At 49.6% G+C, this 18,602-nt stretch overlaps 1 protein-coding gene across 1 annotated transcript; it reads left to right on the top strand.

Annotated features, from left to right (window-relative positions):
• Positions 1 to 7,678: 7,678 nt before the first annotated feature.
• On the top strand, positions 7,679 to 15,030 carry LOC103175670 (serine/threonine-protein kinase SBK1). Its single transcript, XM_007888810.2, has 4 exons — positions 7,679 to 7,883; positions 12,364 to 12,601; positions 13,390 to 13,592; positions 13,805 to 15,030. The coding sequence occupies exons 2-4, from the start codon at positions 12,433 to 12,435 to the stop codon at positions 14,582 to 14,584; spliced, it is 1,152 nt and encodes a 383-aa protein (XP_007887001.1). The 5' UTR covers positions 7,679 to 7,883; positions 12,364 to 12,432; the 3' UTR covers positions 14,585 to 15,030.
• Positions 15,031 to 18,602: the final 3,572 nt, after the last annotated feature.

Below are 18,602 nucleotides of genomic sequence, written 5' to 3'. Positions count from 1 at the left end.
GGGATAGGAAGGACAGCTGTGGATCAAACCTGACACCTGAGTTACCTAAGGTTCAGTACAGTGGGACAGTGATCAGAGCTCACAAATAGCTGCCTGGGGATATGGCAGATATCCTCCGTCAATGTTATTCCCTCTCTGTCACTCTCTGTCACCCATTTCCGGCTCTGAATTCATAAGACAAAAACAACATAAGAATTTGCTGGCGAAAGAAGACCAAGGTCCATCTATTTCGCCTTCCACCAGTCCGGCAGTCGCTTGACATGTCGTTTCCCAAACTATACACCGTGGCCCCAGATATTACTCTCTATCTAGAAATCTATCTAGTTTTGTTCTTGAAACAAACAACACTTTCTACTTCCGCAATGTTAATTTGAATGACGTTCCCTATCCTGGGATCCCGTTGAGTAATAGCAGTTGTCGGTGTCTGTGCTGGACACTGGGTTGTGCTGTTTATTAAGATGAGGCAGAGCCCAGAGTTGGCCTCTTTGGTCAAGCTGCCCCTCTCCCCCCCTCCCCCCCCCCCATTCAGTGGCTCAGCTGTTCCCAGCTCAGCGCAGTTCGCTCGCTCAGTCTTTGGGGATTGAGCTCCAATCTCGGTCGCCCAGGCAACACTCCTCGCCGAGAGACGGGAACTGATGCAGAAAATTAGAATGTTTCTCTAGAGCTCCCCAAACTCCTCGCTCCGTTCCATCCACACACACACACACACACACCTCCCCCCCTGCCCCCCGCCACACACATTCCACACACACACACGCGCACACTCCCACACACTCCTCCTTCCCCCCCCCACCACCCGCACCCCCGCCCCCAACACACACACGCAGTCCTCCACCTCCATCGCCTCCTCTGTCTTTTGTTCGTTTGTTACTGGCTCTAATTTGAGTCTTATTAAGAAACCCCGTCACAATTCCTGCGGATATGTGGGGAATCCGCTCTGCACACTGCGTTGTGTTCCCGTGAGTCGATGTGACTTTCATCCATTGATCAGAATTTCCTCTTCTCATCCCCAACTGTCCCCCAAAACCTAATCACTTGGCTGTTTGTCTGTGTGGTTTTCAGGACATCGCTGTCACAGATTAGTCACCGCATTAGGCTTCGTAAAAACATTAATTTCATTTACAATCCATCACATTTTCTAAAGTGCTTTTATGTAAAAGGCACATGTAAATGCAGGTTTTAATTATTATTTTTTGAATGTGTTGTCCTGAATCAGAGAGGCCAGTGTCAAGGAATGGATTACATTTATGTATTTTAATCCAATGTCAGAATCTAGGTCTCCCAGGTCAGCAACAGCACATGTTAGAGACGGAGTAACATTCCCTCTGCACTGTCCGTCCAAACTCCCAGGTCAGGGTTAGAGACCGAGTAAAGCTCCCTCTACACTGTCCGTCCACACTTTCGGGTCAATGACAGCAGAGGTTACAGACACAGTAAAGCTCCCTCTACACTGTCCGTCTACACTCCCGTGTTAGTGACAGCACAGGTTAGGGACAGAGTGAATTTGTTGTCTGACAGGCTTTACAAGAAATGACTTGTTGCTTCAATGGGAGAGGATGATATCAAAAAGGATAATATTCCTTACATTGGATCTTGCCCCTTTTACTCTGAAACAGGAGGTTTAAACAAGACATCGGGACTTTGAGTTCACAGTATAGATTTCCTGTAGATCCTGGTGTAAGGGGAAAGCACAGCTTCTCATTTCACTCCGAGGACCAGTTGCCGTGTGTTGTTTTAGCCCGCAACGCCAGTAATAATGAACTGAGACAAAAATCCAAACCAATTACAGAATGAAACTTAATCATTCACGGTTTAGGACATTTAATATGGAAATTAATTTCTTGAAAATCAGGCAGCGGTCTTCGCTTCTTCAACTCTCGGTAGACATGAGATTCTGGGGTAATGATTGAAAGTAAAAGGAGTAACGAGGGTTTATGGTGGGGGGAGGGGGGTGGCGGAGAGGGGGGAGTCAGGCAGTTTTGCCTAATGCCTTTGTAATGATGAATTGTGAATGAAAGTTCTTCTTTAATCTGAAGTTGTCCATGATTCAATGTCATACTAATTTCCTCTCCGACAGCCACTTTGACTCTTCCCCCCCCCTCCGCCACCCTATCCCCACCTCCCCCTACATATACCTCCTGACTGCCATGTGCAGTATATGAGAGTGAGTCTCTTACATCGAAGCGCTCACTGCTATCGCTCTTACACCTTGACCTCAATCTCACTGCTTAACTACTGTCACACACAGGATCTTGCCCAGATCAGTCGCACATCTACTGGTGTATCCTGGAGCTTGCCAGGATTTATGGTTTATTTATTCCTGGTCAGCCAGGCTGACGTGTGTGGAAAACCGTCTCTAAACCAAACTGAGAGTTCCACTTATGTATAATAATAATACGATATTGCTATAATAGTAATAATCCCTGCAAATAAAAAAGAAAAGAATAACTTGGTCACTCAGTCCACGGCTGTTCGTGGGGACGCTGCTGTGCGCAACTGGCTGCCGCGTTTCGCCCACAAATATACAGTCAATTCACTTGACAGTATTATTATTATTCTATGAAGCGCTGTGGCCTTGGTTGGCAATAGCCAATGCTTGGGGACCCCAGTGTTTGAGTTGGGGTAACTGCTGGAGTCTAACCAGCTAAAACAGCACAGTGCACCTGCTAACCCAAGCCTACACTGACCAACACAAAAGGTCCAAAATTCCACCCAGCCTTAACCTGCGACACCCCATCCCCTGCCCCTAGCGTAACCGATACGGTATTAAAAGACTAGCTTATGGTCCTACAGTGAGCCATCGGGTATGTAAAGATCTGACTTACAGGACCTCATGCTGTGCAGAGACACTTTTGGTGAATATAAAATCTTTCAATAAACCTTATTCAACAAAGGGCTGTTATCAAAGTACTTGCTGCAGGAATGAATTAATGAAGAGCCGAATTAAGTCCTCTCTGTTGTGTCCTGATTGTTGCTCTCATTACCCACAGTCTCTGGGACTTTGGTCTCCAGCTTTCATCGCACACACACGGCAGTTCCCACATCCGAATTAAAGGGGCACAATGTTCAGGGGCAAGTGTTTGGCAAATTGTATTGATTTATTGTGGGTAGGGGGGAGGGAGAGGGAGGGAGGGAGGGATGGAAATTATTGAATAAACTTATAATTTGAATGGCTCATAGTGGTGCGACTTTCAACAGGTTTTCAATCAATTAAGTAACTACAGCTTTCACACAGTGACTCCTGTTTTGCCTTAGACAGAGCGGGGATTGCTGCCTTCAGGCGGGATCTGAAAAAGGGGATGTGGGGGGNCTAGGAGAGTTCCAAAGCTTCGGGGCGTAGGGGCTGAAAGCACGGCTGCCGATGGTGTAACGGAGGGGTGAGGGATAAGCAAGAGACCAGAGTCAGTGGAGCGGAGCCATCAATTATGCGAGTAAGCAGGTCAGAGAGGTAGGAGTTTGAGGTAGGAGAATGAGCATGAAAATCTTGAAGTCGATCCATTCTGTGATCGGGAGCCAGTGGAGCTTGGCAAGGACTGGGGTGATGTGGGGACGGAGTTGAGAGCAGGTGAGGATACGCGTGGCGGAGTTCTGAATTGGTTGCAGAAGGGAAAACAATATTCAGCTAGAGGCTATGGGAAAGATCCCAGTCAGCTCCTCACAGGAATAAGTGATGCATTCTACGTGCAATTGGAGTTGAAGCTCTCAAGTTTAGATGTGGCCTGTGCCAGAACCTCCTTCTGTCCACGGCAATTTGTCTAAAAGCTCGAGGCAGTTGAAATGTCAAATCCTTTGGTGAATAAAGATGAGGGGAAACCAGTTCAACCAACAGATAACTCCGTGGATGGATGTTGTCCTGGCTCACGATCTCCACATAGAAAGATTCAATCATTCACCTCATGGCTGTTTACGCCAACAAAATACACATACGCAGTTTCAAGTACATAGCCCCGAGTCACGGCTGTGAGTTGACAGTGTTGGCTGTTGCTCATGTAAGTGCTGAGGGAGAGTTGCATTATCGGAGGTGCCGTCCTTCAGATGAGACATTAAACCCAGATCCCGTCTGCCCAGTTCAGGAGGACGTTAAAGATCCCACGGCACTATTTGAAAAGAAAAGGGAGTTTCTCTCTCCCGGTGTCCTGGCCAACAATCTCTCCAGATAAAATTGGTCTCCATGGCTGTTTGTAGGATATTGCTGTGTGCAAAATTGGCTGTTGCATTTGGCTACAAAATATATAGTCAATACAATTTACAGTATATCCTGTGAAGTGCTTTGAGACGTTTCAATGACAAGATAAGGCGCCATAGCAAATGCAAGGATTATTATTATTTATTATTTAATTAGCAAGCCGTGTGTCATAGGAACAGTCACTAAACCTGAGAGCAATTACATGTGGAACCCTTTGAGATGTTTTCAAGTGATAAAACACCTTTGAATTCTTTTTTTCTCCCTCTCTCTGCCTTCCTTCCTTCATTGCTTCTTCCTCTATTCCAAAAACATACTGGACCCGTCGTTCGACAAGGACATCGAGCAAAATAATTCTGAGGATGTGCTTTTTCTTACTGTTTCAGTGGCTTCAAGATGTTTACAAGATAATAACACGTCCCATGTCCATTAACCAAGCATCTGATCATCATATCATAAACCCTGATTACACACTTGATGGGTCACTGTAGGCATCATCCTGCCTCAACGCTGTGAAGTGTCATGGATTTGATTTCAGGATGTGCCTGACAGCTGCCTGCAATAAACCTCCCCCCACCCCAAAATGATAGAGAGACGGCAGTGATTTCAAGGCTGTCATTACTTCTTAGAGTTGAGGCAAAAGCTTAGCCAGCCAGCCTTTCCCCTCATCCCACCAATTTTACATATTGTCAAACCTCTCCGTGTGTCTCCAGGCTGCACTCGCTCCAAGATATTTGCCATTCTAAATGTGAACATTTCCAACCCATCGACTTGATTCCAGCCTGGAATTCACTTCTAAATATCTATCAGTTTATATATACATCATCTCCAAGCCTCACCTGTGCTCCAGCCAGTCCCCTCCCTCTCTCCTTCGTCCCTCCATCACTCTCCCTCCCTCCCTGCCTTCAAAACCCGTGTTCAAGCGCCATCTTTTTGACTGCACATTTAACCCCCACCCACCCACCCACCCACACAGCCACCCACCCACCCACACAGCTCCCCCTCCCCACCTGAAAGGCGCTGAATTAATGTAAACTGTAAAATCGTGTAAAAAGATAAAGCTGAGAGGGTTTGTGTTGTCAGTAATGGAGATACCAGGCAGTGATTACAATCCAGTAATTGAACCTCACAGAGTAAATTATAGGCTATAAATTGCTCTGGTGCAGTTTTGATCCTGAACCCATTGGCTCACTGACAGCTGTGTGGCTGTGGCAGACCCTCAGGGCTGGATGTGCAGGTGGCCAGGCTGTGGGCCAGGGGCGTAGCCAAGGGTGGGCCGCAGTCACTCAATTAGCACCCAGCCCACTGTGACGGGAAGAGAGCCGGGACGGGGTGGGGTGGGAGGGGGTGGGGTTGGGTACGAGGCAGTGCGGAAGGAGCCAACAACAATAACAACAACAAAAAACAAATGGCCTTTACACAGCGCCTTTCGCGTCAGGAGGATGTCCCAAGGTGCTGGAGAGTCACGGGTTTGCTCTCGAGCTGGGGTGTGGAGGGTAGGGGTCTGGGGGTGGGAGTGTGGCCAAAGGCACGGTTGAAGGGGAAGATCTTGAGATGGGCCTTGAAGGCGGTTTGAGGGAGGGGAAGAGGTGGAAGAGAGATGGGACGCACGAAAACCTTTGGTCCTCACCCGCCCACTGTAAGTTGGTGCCTCCGCACATCCCCGTTCCTAGCTACGCGCCTGCACGTGGGCACGCTTAAACCACAGTGCATTTCACAGAGCCCTTGTGATGTGCTGCGCTGGATTGTGCTGGGCTGCGCTGGGGGCTGCACTGTGCTGTGCTGGGGGCTGCACTGTGCTGGGGCCTGTGCTGGGGGCTGCGCTGTGCTGGGGGCTGTGCTGTGCTGGGCTGGGGGCTGCGCTGTGCTGGGGGCTGTGCTGTGCTGGGCTGGGGGCTGTGCTGGGGGCTGTGGTGTGCTGGGGGATGTGGTGTGCTGTGGGCTGTGCTGTGCTGGGGGTTGTGCTAGGGGCTGTGCTGTGCTGTGCTGGGGGCTGTGCTGTGGTGTGCTGGGGGCTGTGCTGTGCTGGGGGCTGTGGTGTGCTGAGGGCTGTGCTGGGCTGGGGGTTGTGCTGGGGGCTGTGCTGTGCTGGGGGCTGTGCTGTGTGTGCTGGGGGCTGTGCTGTGTGTGCTGGGGGCTGTGCTGTGTGTGCTGGGGGCTGTGCTGGGCTGGGGGTTGTGCTGGGGGCTGTGCTGTGGTGTGCTGGGGGCTGTGCTGGGCTGGGCTGTGCTGTGCTGGGGGCTGTGCTGTGCTGGGGGCTGTGCTGTGCTGGGCTGTGCTGTGGTGTGCTGGGGGCTGTGGTGTGCTGGGGGCTGTGCTGTGCTGGGCTGTGCTGGGCTGTGCTGTGGTGTGCTGGGCTGTGCTGTGCTGGGCTGTGGTGCCTGGTGCTTTGGTGTGTACAATGCACAGCACTGGTTAACGCTCGGTTCAAGCCTCACTGTCCTGTGTAAATCTTGTTCCTCTGCTCATGGCTGACAGCTGGACTGCTGCTCCCAGGCTGTGTGGGGGGGGGGGGGGGGGGGGGGGATGCTGTGCTGGTTGGGTGTGGAGTACACATATATCTTTTTCGGGGGGGGTGGGGGGAGATATATTTTGGGGGGTATTACAGGGCTGGGGTCTGGGCTGGCACACACAGACCCTGACACACACACACACACACAGACCCTGACACACACACACACACAGACCCTGACACACACACACACAGACCGACACACACACACACACACAGACCCTGACACACACACATACACACAGACCCTGACACACACACACAAACCCTGACACACACACACAGACCCTGACACACACACACAGACCCTGACACACACACACACAGACCCTGACACACACACACACCCTGACACACACACACACAGACCCTGACACACACACACACAGACCCTCACACACACACACAGACCCTCACACACAGACCCACAGACCTTCCTCCTGTGTGGTGGACAGTGATGGGCAGCGCTGATGGAGGCGGCGCTTCCCTATTGGACGGCGCAGACAGAGGGCGGAGCTACTCCCCGTCCCTTTAAACCCACAGCTGTGCTGAGACTCAGACAGACAGACACTCACAGACAGACAGACACAGAGAGACTCACAGACAGAGACTCACAGACAGACACAGAGAGACTCACAGACAGACACAGAGAGACTCACAGACAGACACGGAGAGACTCACAGACAGAGACTCACAGACAGACAGAGACTCAGACAGACACACAGAGAGACACAGACAGTCACAGACACACAGACAGTCACAGACACACAGAGACACACAGAGGGAGAGAGAGACACAGACAGAGAGAGACACAGACAGAGAGAGACACACACACAGAGGGAGAGAGAGAGACACAGACAGAGAGAGAGACACACACACAGAGACACAGATAGATAGAGACAGACACACACACACACACACACACACACACTCGCAGAGAGTGACAAAGACACAGAGAGAGAGAGAGAGAGAGCTCTGAAGCTGCGTGTGAGAGAGAGAGAGAGAGAGAGAGCGCCTGTGGGTGAGGAGCGGTTTCCAGGTGACAGACACCGCCTCACAGGCACTGCACTGACCACAAGGACCGGACATTCCCAACACAAACAGAGGAGGAGAGTCAATGCGCCTGAAACAGACCATCACATCCGCACCACATCTGTCCAATGCTGTGAGCGGCAGCGACCTGAGCAGGTGAGGCACCGCCGGACAAAGCCTCTGTGGGTGTGTGAGGGGCTGTGTGTGTGGATGTGTGACAGGCTGTGTGTATGTGTGTGAGGCTGTGTGTGAGGGTGTGTCTGTGTGAGGGTCTGTGTGTATGTGAGGCTGTGTGTGAGGGAGGGTGTGTCTGTGTGAGGGTCTGTGTGTATGTGAGGCTGTGTGTGAGGGTGTGTGTATGTGTGAGGCTGTGTGTGAGGGTGTGTGTATGTGTGAGGCTGTGTGTGAGGGTGTGTGTATGTGTGAGGCTGTGTGTGAGGGTGTGTGTATGTGTGAGGCTGTGTGTGAGGGTGTGTGTATGTGTGAGGCTGTGTGTGAGGGTGTGTGTGTGAGGCTGTGTGTGAGGGTGTGTGTATGTGTGAGGCTGTGTGTGAGGGTGTGTGTATGTGTGAGGCTGTGTGTGAGGGTGTGTGTATGTGTGAGGCTGTGTGTGAGGGTGTGTGTATGTGTGAGGCTGTGTGTGAGGGTGTGTGTATGTGTGAGGCTGTGTGTGAGGGTGTGTGTGTGAGGCTGTGTGTGAGGGTGTGTGTATGTGTGAGGCTGTGTGTGAGGGTGTGTGTATGTGTGAGGCTGTGTGTGAGGGTGTGTGTATGTGTGAGGCTGTGTGTGAGGGTGTGTGTGTGTGAGGCTGTGTGTGAGGGTGTGTGTGTGTGAGGCTGTGTGTGAGGGTGTGTGTATGTGTGAGGCTGTGTGTGAGGGTGTGTGTATGTGTGAGGCTGTGTGTGAGGGTGTGTGTATGTGTGAGGCTGTGTGTGAGGGTGTGTGTGTGTGTGAGGGTGTGTGTATGTGTGAGGCTGTGTGTGAGGGTGTGTGTATGTGTGAGGGTGTGTGTGAGGGTGTGTGTATGTGTCAGGGTGTGTGTGAGGGTGTGTGTATGTGTCAGGGTGTGTGTGAGGGTGTGTGTATGTGTGAGGCTGTGTGTGAGGGTGTGTGTATGTGTGAGGCTGTGTGTGAGGGTGTGTGTATGTGTGAGGCTGTGTGTGAGGGTGTGTGTATGTGTGAGGCTGTGTGTGAGGGTGTGTGTATGTGTGAGGCTGTGTGTGAGGGTGTGTGTATGTGTGAGGCTGTGTGTGAGGGTGTGTGTATGTGTGAGGCTGTGTGTGAGGGTGTGTGTATGTGTGAGGCTGTGTGTGAGGGTGTGTGTATGTGTGAGGCTGTGTGTGAGGGTGTGTGTATGTGTGAGGCTGTGTGTGAGGCTGTGTGTGAGGGTGTGTGTATGTGTGTGAGGCTGTGTGTGAGGGTGTGTGTATGTGTGAGGCTGTGTGTGAGGCTGTATATGTTTTTTAAAAAAATTGAACCACGATTAGATTTTGATGGGGATGTGAATAAAGCAACTGCCATGTCACTGCCCTGGTCGGTGCAGCCTAACCTCTGCAGCCTGTCATTCAGATTGCTATGGATTGCACTAAATGTGCTCCCCCAACACCCCCCCCCCCCCCACCCCTCCCTTCAAATGGGGTGTGAGGTGCAGAAGGGTGGGGTAGGGAGGTGGAGGGGGGTTGGGGGGACAGATGTACTGCTGGATTGTTTGCAGTGTGATAAATTATTGCTTTTTTTTTGGTCACATGCGGAAACCGATCACTGTGCTGAAGAGACTCCAAACCAAGCTGAGGGTTTCATGCAAAGTGAAGCCATTGTGGAGGTTCTGGCAATTGCATTGTTTGGTGCCAGAGGCTGCGGTGCTGTCTGGCTGTGTGCAAGTGTGGAGAGGAAAGGAGCTAAGCTGAGCTGCCCACTGATCCCAGCCCTCTCTAAAGCATCCCCTGTGCTCCCTGTCCGCTCCAGCCCTGAACACGGTGTGGCCGCGTTTCATTCAGCGGCGTGAGTGTGTGTGTGTGTGTGTGCGTGTGTGTCGTTGTCTTAGAAAACACAGCCGAAAAAAAACGCCTTGAAGCATCTTATACAAAGACATCGGATGTTTTTCCCCCCCCCCCCCCTCTATTGCAAAATCTATTGAAGAAATATTTCAGGGATTAAATATAATAATAATAATCCTTGCGTTTGATATATATATATATATATATACGTGTGTATATTTATATCTTACGTATCTTTTGATACACAGTGTGTGCAAATGATTCCGTTGCTTTGTGCCTTGGATACCAAATCCACAATAAAGGCTGAGCAAACGAGGAGACAGGAATTGACAGCGTCGCTCTAGGAACAGAGCTGCTTGTTAGATGTCTGTCCCCCAGGAGCGGCACACAGGTGCGGTATTTTCGCCTGTAACAGCCCGAATCGCAATGAATTGCTCATTTTCGCCAAACCGATTTGCAACCGGGAAATTGCATTGAAGTACACAATGAAGCAAACGGTTGTTTCTTTTTTTTTTTATTGACGTCGATGTAGGTCTTGACGAGAGGTGAACAGACAAGCTGTCACGTTCAGCTCATTTCATTGTTCTTCTGGGGTTTGTGTTAAAATACTGAGCGGTTGGAAAACCACAATTAACCTGGAATTTACCCCCTCTGCTCCCCCCCCCCCCACACACACTCTCCTCCGACTCCCTCGCTACTCCCAAATCATGATCCATGGAAAGGCTGTTAATTTTACCTGTTTGATGGTCTTTGATGAGCTGTTAAAAATGTTTACGCTACCCCTTAAACTACGCTCCCCCCTCTCTCATATCAAACGTGTTTCAAGCTCCGTTTTGCCCAAAGAAATATACAGTCGATTCACTTGACAGTACATTCTGTGAAACGCTTTGAGACATCTCAACGATGTGCTACGGCACAAAGGATTATTATTATTATTATTATTTTTAATGTGTGTTTTCCGTGTATTCCATTACAAACAGCATTCCCGATCGGGGATGTGGAGACTGGAATGGAGCTGCATGACCCGGTGCTGGGAAACATCCCTGGATTCATGTGTTGTTATTGATTTGGGGTGTTTGCTTTGTGCAGTTCTGGCGTGATCAGCTTTCTGATCTCACTACACAAATCCAGGGCTGACAGAAACTATTTTATGCATTTCAAAGAACCTTGAATTCCTAACCAGTTATCGCCAAGGGATGGGATCCACAAGACTCACCTTTTTGCCATAAATATTATCCATATTTCTCAGGGAATCCAGTCCCGAATTCTCGCTAAATGCAATTATTTTCACATCACTCTCATTTAATTATACAATGCCATGTAATCTGCAAATACCCTTTATCCACTGACCTCCTTAAACCTCTCCCATACTCCAGCTCAGTGATTTTCATAGGAAACCCACTCACTGGCTGATCGCTGGGTATAATCCGGGATCGCTCTGTTGCGGTGTTAAAATAATCGCCGGGATTAATATTCAGCATTTTAGTGGAGGTCAGTTTGGAGGTGATGCTTAAATACAATATTAATGTGCTCGAGAAACAATCTTTTAGGTACCGTGTGTGAAATATTAGAATGAATAAGTGGTGTAAAATATATATATTTACACTTCATGGCTGCTTCTGGAATGACGCTGTGTGCAAATTGTTTACTGTGTTTTCCAACAAAGACACACTCACTCCACTCCACTGCAAATCTTGTGAAGCTTTGAGATGTCTTGGCAATGTGATAAGGCGAGATATCAAATGTAAGGATTATTATTAAAAGCGCCGTATAAAATGCAAAGGATTTTATTGTTTTCATTATATACAGATGGAAAAAAAATCCTAGACATAGAGAGACAGGAGGCTGAGAGAGAGAGAGAGAGAGAGAGGGGGAAAGAAGGAGAGAAAAGGGCTAACAAAGAAATAAAGACAGGAAAATAGGCAAAAATAGAAATAGATCAACTGAAAGAGAGACACAAAGACGGAGAGACAGTTTTGGTTAAGCGAAAGCCAGAGATCAACCTGCTCTTCAGCATTCCTGTTCCATATTTCATTAGTTCCTACCCAGATATATTTTTTGCATTGTGTGAACAGCCTAATTGTAAGAGACATAAAACACAGAGAGAAAGACACGGAGTGTACTGAGTACGTCAATCATCTCTCTGCCTCAATCTCTGTGTCTCTGTCTTTCTCTCAGTCTGCTGTTGAGGCGCAGTGTACGTGATGATTGGCAATATTTAGGTCTGTTTTTGGGGCAAGATTTGACGAGGAGTATATGGACAGTGGTGTGACACACTCGTGCCCAATGCTGCTCATTCTGGGAGGGCTCTGAATGCATTCCTATTGGAGGTAGCTTCATCCAACCCAGCATTACCCACATTGCTTCCCAATAGACAGGACTGAAGACGGACTCGATGGTGAGAAGACATCATTGTTTCTGGTGGAGAGTTGATTGAACCTGATTGAAGTTGGAAATGTTTCATGGTCCCATCGATGGTTGTTCTGAGCTGCAGAATGTGTCAGCGCAGAGATGTAAGGTCGCTGCGGTTCCTGAGGGGTGATTCACAGCCGGGATTCATTGTACCGCCAGCCCCCAGCCTGGGAGCTTGCAATAGGACCGTTAGCCAACTTGTGCTGATCGTGCTTTCTCTCTCATAGGGGCAAAGATCTGAATTTGGAGCTGGGAGAATCCACGCTGGAACCCGCTTCCCCGCTGTTCCTGAGAGCATGAATTTGTCGCTGATGTCGAGAGGAGCAAGTGATGTGCTGGACGAGCTCCAGCTGCTCGCGGCTCAGAACCTGGAGAGGCTGGAGGTGAACAAGTACTACGAGGTGATCAGAGAGCTGGGCAAAGGCACCTACGGCAAGGTGGACCTGGTCATCCACAAAGTGCGAGGTATGTGGGTTTCTGGTTTATGGGTGGTTGTTGTTGGTCTAAACTGGACCAGAGTGTGGGTGGTGGAGGTTTGTGTTCTGTCCTCTTGCCTGTCCAGCACCAAGCCAGGGCATTGCTGATGAAATGCCCCCATGACAATGCAGCTTGTTTTACCAGAAGCTGTGCTTTGGGGCATTAAGATGTTGTTGTGCCGGCACACCCAGGGGCGGAGGGAGCTCCAGTCATTGTGCGTGGTGAGCCGGGCAGAAGGGATTCTGTCAGTCAGGCATGCGTTGGAACCTTACACTTCGGCTCCTGCCAATGCCTGCTTCTGGGTGTGTGTGTGTGTTTTGTGTGTGTTTTGTGCGCGTGTGTGTGTGGGTGTGTTTAACCTTTAGTTCCTTCTGTGGTCTTGCCCCACCCAACCACCACCACCACCTCAAAACCCTACCGACCTGGCCAATCCCCCCATACAATAGGCACGGGTCTGCTTCAAGTCCTGCGCCCCACTATTGGCACTCGGGCTTTCAGTGTATCTGCTCCCACTCTCTGGAATTCTGGAATAGTTCCCTTTGATGTTCCCTTGAACAGGCAGTCGTGACCCGGGTTTAACATCACATCCAAAGCACGGCACCTCCAACAATGCAAGCCACCCCCAGCATTGGAGCGACAGTTAAGACTACGTCATTCCAAGCCCCGACGTGGGGCTTGAACCCGCCACCTTCTGACTTGGAGGCGAGAGTGCTGCCCACTGCGCCAGGCTGACATCCTGCGCCAGGCTGACACCCAGTTTTCTTCCTCCTCTTCAGGTACCAAGATGGCTCTGAAGTTCCTCAGGAAGAAGACGACCAAACTGAAGAGCTTCCTGAGAGAGTACAGCATCTCCCTCTACCTGTCCACCTCCCCCTTCATCATCGACATGTTCGGCATTGCTTTTGAGACGGACGAATACTATGTGTTTGCCCAGGAATACGCGACAGCAGGAGACCTCTTTGACATCATCCCTCCCCAGGTACACGCACACTCTATCCAATATTCTCAACACAACATCAACTCGCATGTATATGGTGCCCCTCGTGTGTACCTCAACTCCAATTGCCCACCCTTGCCCCATACCCCTTGATACCCCGACCTCACAAATAAATTCAGAGCGATAAGCGTTGTTGGTGATGTGATGGAGGCATAAACTCCACCCGATTACATTGTGTGTTTGTGTCTTCCCAGGTTGGCCTTCCTGAGCAGGTCGCCAAGCGCTGTGTGCACCAAGTTGCCTTAGCCCTGGACTACCTCCACAGCAGGAAGCTGGTGCATCGGGACATCAAGCCCGAGAACATCCTGATCTTTGACAAGGAGTGCCGCAAAGTCAAACTCTCTGACTTTGGGATGACCCGCCGGGCTGGCACCCCTGTCAAGCGGGTGAGTGGCACCATCCCGTACACAGCGCCCGAGCTCTGTGACTCCTCCAAACACGAGGGCTTCTCCGTGAGCTACAGCATCGACGTGTGGGCCTTTGGGGTGCTGCTGTTCTGCATGCTGACTGGCAACTTCCCGTGGGAGAAGGCCCTGCCCTCGGACTCCTTCTACGATGAGTTTGTCAGGTGGCAGAAGCGCCGATCGTCCACGGTGCCCTCGCAGTGGAGGCGCTTCACCGACGACGCCCTCCGCATGTTCCGGAAGCTTCTGCCCATTGAGCCCGAGAGGCGCTGCTCGGTCAAGGAGGTCTTCAGGTACCTGAGTCACCGCTGGATGCTGGACACGGACACCGGCGGAGGTCTGGCCGACGTGAGCTCGTCCTCGGAGGAAGATCTGGTGGCCAGGATGAAGCAGCAGAGCTTGTCTCCGGTCTGCAACGTTGCCAAGGGCACCATTTCCATGGAGACGGCTACCTCGCGCTTCTCCTCCATGGCAACCTCCCTCGCCTCCTCCAGCAACTTCGAGAGGGCGGCAAGAGAGAGCAACAGCAGCAGGATCCTGGTGGCAACCCCCATCGAGATCTGTGTCTAGGTGGCGCTGGGCTGGGCTGTGATGGGGAGCAGCTGTGGACACATGCTTAAAGAGTAACAAGTCTTTATCCCGGGAGGAATCGGTGGCTGTTGATGGGGGAGCCACTCTCAGCCACCAACTAGGGCTCGAACCTTGATTTCCGTGGGTCTGTGGGTCAGCCACTCCACGAGCCTTTCGTGTGGAGGCCAAAGCCGTTTCTCAGCAGCTGTGACTGAGAAGCTTTGAAGCCTTGGAGCACTGGGGCTGGCCACACATGCTGTCCAGCAGCAATCGAGACCCAACCGTAACATTTTAAAGCAATATACTCACTTTGTGTTGACGTACGGTGTGATATCGAAGACATAAAGCCGGGGCCACTGTTAGCTGCAACGAGACCCTGTATAAACCACGGCTGAACTCTGTGACTTTTTACTTAACGGTATGTCATTTATTTTGAGAGAGAGAGAGAGAGAGAGAGGAGGGGAAATGCCATCCTAAAGGATCAACAGTTTAGTGTGCTCTCTTGTTAAGGGCTGAACCGTGTTCAAGTGGAGGAATGAACCCACAGCACAAGGCATTTACACAAGTCTTTCACTGTCCCGTAACATAACATCATTGTGTCTATCCTGTGCCACCCCTGTCCAGCCTCCTGGCCCACCCAGGCATTGAGCTGAGGAGTGTCTGAACATCTCCTGTCTATCATGAACTGACTGTAAATGTAGTGACCTCTCCATTCTGTCTTTACTGTGAGAACTCCTGTTCAAAAAACATCAGGAAAAAAATGACTATTTTTAGTGGTCGGCATATGATAGACTTGCAGTTCCACCGTGTCTGAAACATTGAGGCTTGGAATAACTGAGGTCCATGGCAACTTTTGGGCAATCACTATAGCAACAGCCCGGGTTGCACCACTTGTGTGTGACGTTGAGATCCAGCGAGGGACTGGGATTGGATTGGGCAGACCCTGCAAATGATAATATAACATAACAGGAAAGGCAATGTGAAGGCACTTTTTCTCTCCTTGTAAAGTTCTCAGACTCTTTTTTGCACTTTCTTTCTCTCTCTTTCTCTCACACACAGTATTTGTGATAAACAGGTCGTCCACTAACAGGTCACTGTGAAGCCCGAACACATACATTTGGGGAAATAGCAAAGATTATTTCCATGAACAAATCACTTCACGTCTTGGCACCTCCCTACCTCTCTGACCTGCTTACTCCCATTCCACTGCCGATGGAACACTCTCCCTCAATCCCTCCAGCTTGCTTCTTCCTTCTTGTCTTCAGATCACACCTGAAGACTTTCCTCTGCCCGGCTCGGTGTCAAACTCCACCATCATCAAGCGCTCCGAGACTCTATCCTGTGTTAGAGGTGCGATGTAACTGTTGTTAACCAAGCCTATCTTTTGGTGGTTGATCACGGCAAACAGGAGAGCAGTGTGTAATGGATTCACTGTGCTGAGCTGGGCTCTCCGCTGTACAACTGGAAACTCTTTAGGCTTCAGACCAATTCTTGCAAGCTCTACTAAAGTGGTGGAACAGGCTGGATGGGCTGGATGGCCTCCTCCAGTTCCTATGTTTTCCTATGTCTCTAAATTGGGATGGGTGGGTGGGAGAGAGGTCCACGATACCTCAACTGTCCATCTCCCAATGATAACTGGATGGATCGGATGACCATCTTGGGTCAAAAGATCATTGGCAAGGCATTGGGCACCGTGCCAATGGTTCTGGATTAGAAACAGGGTTGTTTTGCCTAGAAATCTGGTGATTTAAACGTTCCTCTCTTTTTAGCCTCCCCACGCCCCACCCCACAAACGTCTTCATGTGTGCGTAGAGAAATGTCGATTTTGTGTGTGTACCCTCACTGTGCGTGTAAGAGAAGCATTTTTAATATTAATATATGTACAATACATCTCTATATATATATGACCACTATATCTAACGTATAATTTTACAATGGATTCTCGTATCTATTTTTTTTAAAACGAACCTGAAAAATGAAACCACAGGGCTAACGAAATCTAACCTTGTACGAGAGACATTTTCACACCCGATGTGGTGGGTGAGCTTGGCACATGCCCACACGAGAACTGCATTAAGGACATCAACGCAAAACAACCAAGCAGCCGTTGGAATAACACAAAATGGTGGATATCCAAAAATATCCCATTCGTTCCAGCCCCTCCAAACAAGGCGAAGCCATTTCGCTTCCTTCTACCAGCGTCTCTTGTTTGCTACCGTCATCTCCCTTCCCACTCCACCCGCCCATTCCCCCCTTCAAGCCCACAGCATGGGATGTGAGAGCCATGTGGCACACCCCAGAGTGGAAGGCCCACTCTGACTATTATAATCCCTCCCTTGTGGAGTCCTGTAGGGTAGTGGTTAGAGCACTCGCCTCGCAAGTGAAAAGACCCCGATTCGATTCCCGGGCAGGACAGTGCAAAACCTTAGGCAAGTTTCCTTAGTTCACGCACACGCTTCTGTTTACCTCGCAGTAAATAGGAACCCGCTTGTTAGGCGATTGGTGGATTGCTTTCCGGGAGGTAATAATCACTTCAAAACAAAAAAAATTGTTGGTCACTCAACCACGACTCTTTGTTTGTGGGATCCTGTTGTGCCCAATTGGCTGCCGCGTTTTGCCCACAAAATACACAGTCAATTCACTTTAGAGTATATTCTGTGAAGCGCTTTGAGACGTCTCGAAGACGTGACAAGGCGCTGTATCAAATGCGAGGATTATTATTATACCATGTTGACAATGATATTTGGACGAGTGGGTGTTTGGGGGAGGGGGAAAAATAATACTAACCTCCCAACCCAAAAATGACACGGATTGGAGATGGGTGAACAGAGAATTCCTTTGGTAAAGAATTCATTTGAGCCGGGAATCTCACTCCCAATGCAAGACACGCCTCAGCTAGTGTCTGGGGCGTCTAGGAATCTTAGTCGTTCAATGTATGTTGCCTCACAGTAGACATGTTCAGCTGCTTCTTGTAGACAGTGTGACACTCCGTACAGCACGGTAAGGACTTTTGCCCTGGCTCCAACCTCCAGAGGTGGTGAGGGTGATGGTGGGGGTGGGGGAACATTAACGTGTTTGAGTTGCAGTGCAGTGAGTGTTTTCTGTTCAATGCTCCTCGAGTTGTCCCTCAGTGATGGTTTGTGGTTGTAACTGTCTGTGGTTTGTGACCGTGCACTGCGCCCTGTTAGTCTCTGATTTTTAGCGATTAGCTAAAATGTTTCTTCAGCTCCTCTTCGAGCCGTACGATCGATTTAATGGTTGCAAAACAATTTGTCTTCCTGTAAGACTTTCTTTATAATTTGATTAAATTTAGCTAAGTACACATGGCTTTCCTCTTGTTCCTTTCACTGCAATGAAACACACTGAGAATAATGATCATGGCTGTGCTCATGCTGGGTAATTATTGACCATTCTATACCGAGATTGACGTCGTTAGACAGAGCTAATCACCCCACAATGATGTTCGCACCTATAAGGAGTTCTCTAGCGAAGTGGTTAGAAAGCTTGGCTTGTGGGCGAGAATTCCCAGGTTTGATTCCCGACAGGATAAAACCTTAGGCAAGTTTCCTTACTCAACACAGCCCTCTGTTTACCTAGCAATAAGTAGGAATCTGGTTGTTAGTTCGATTGGTGGATTGCTTTCCTGGGGTAATAATCCCTTCAAAACAAAATATGTGCTCACTCAATCCACGATTGTTTGTGGGACACTGCTGTGAGCAATTGGCTGGCGCGTTTCACCCATAAAATACACGGTCACTACAGTTTACATTATATTCTGTGAAGCACTTTGAGACATCTTAATGACATGATAAGGTGCTGCATCAAATGCAAGGATTATTATTACTATTATTATTTATTATCACATCCAGTGTCTTAACAACATGGACCACAGGAAGGTTTTCCCGGTGTCTGTGCTGACAATCGGTCCCTCACTCCCGAGCTGTGTGTGGAACATTGCTGTGCAATGTATTTGCCAGTAAGTACAGTCACTACACTGGGAGGCAATTCCCTGCACAGG

This window comes from Callorhinchus milii, unplaced genomic scaffold (genome assembly GCF_018977255.1).
Source record: "Callorhinchus milii isolate IMCB2004 unplaced genomic scaffold, IMCB_Cmil_1.0 Scaffold20, whole genome shotgun sequence".
Classification (NCBI taxonomy): domain Eukaryota; kingdom Metazoa; phylum Chordata; class Chondrichthyes; order Chimaeriformes; family Callorhinchidae; genus Callorhinchus; species Callorhinchus milii.
Note: the sequence above shows the minus strand (reverse complement) of the source record. Positions and strands in the feature narration are given on the sequence as shown.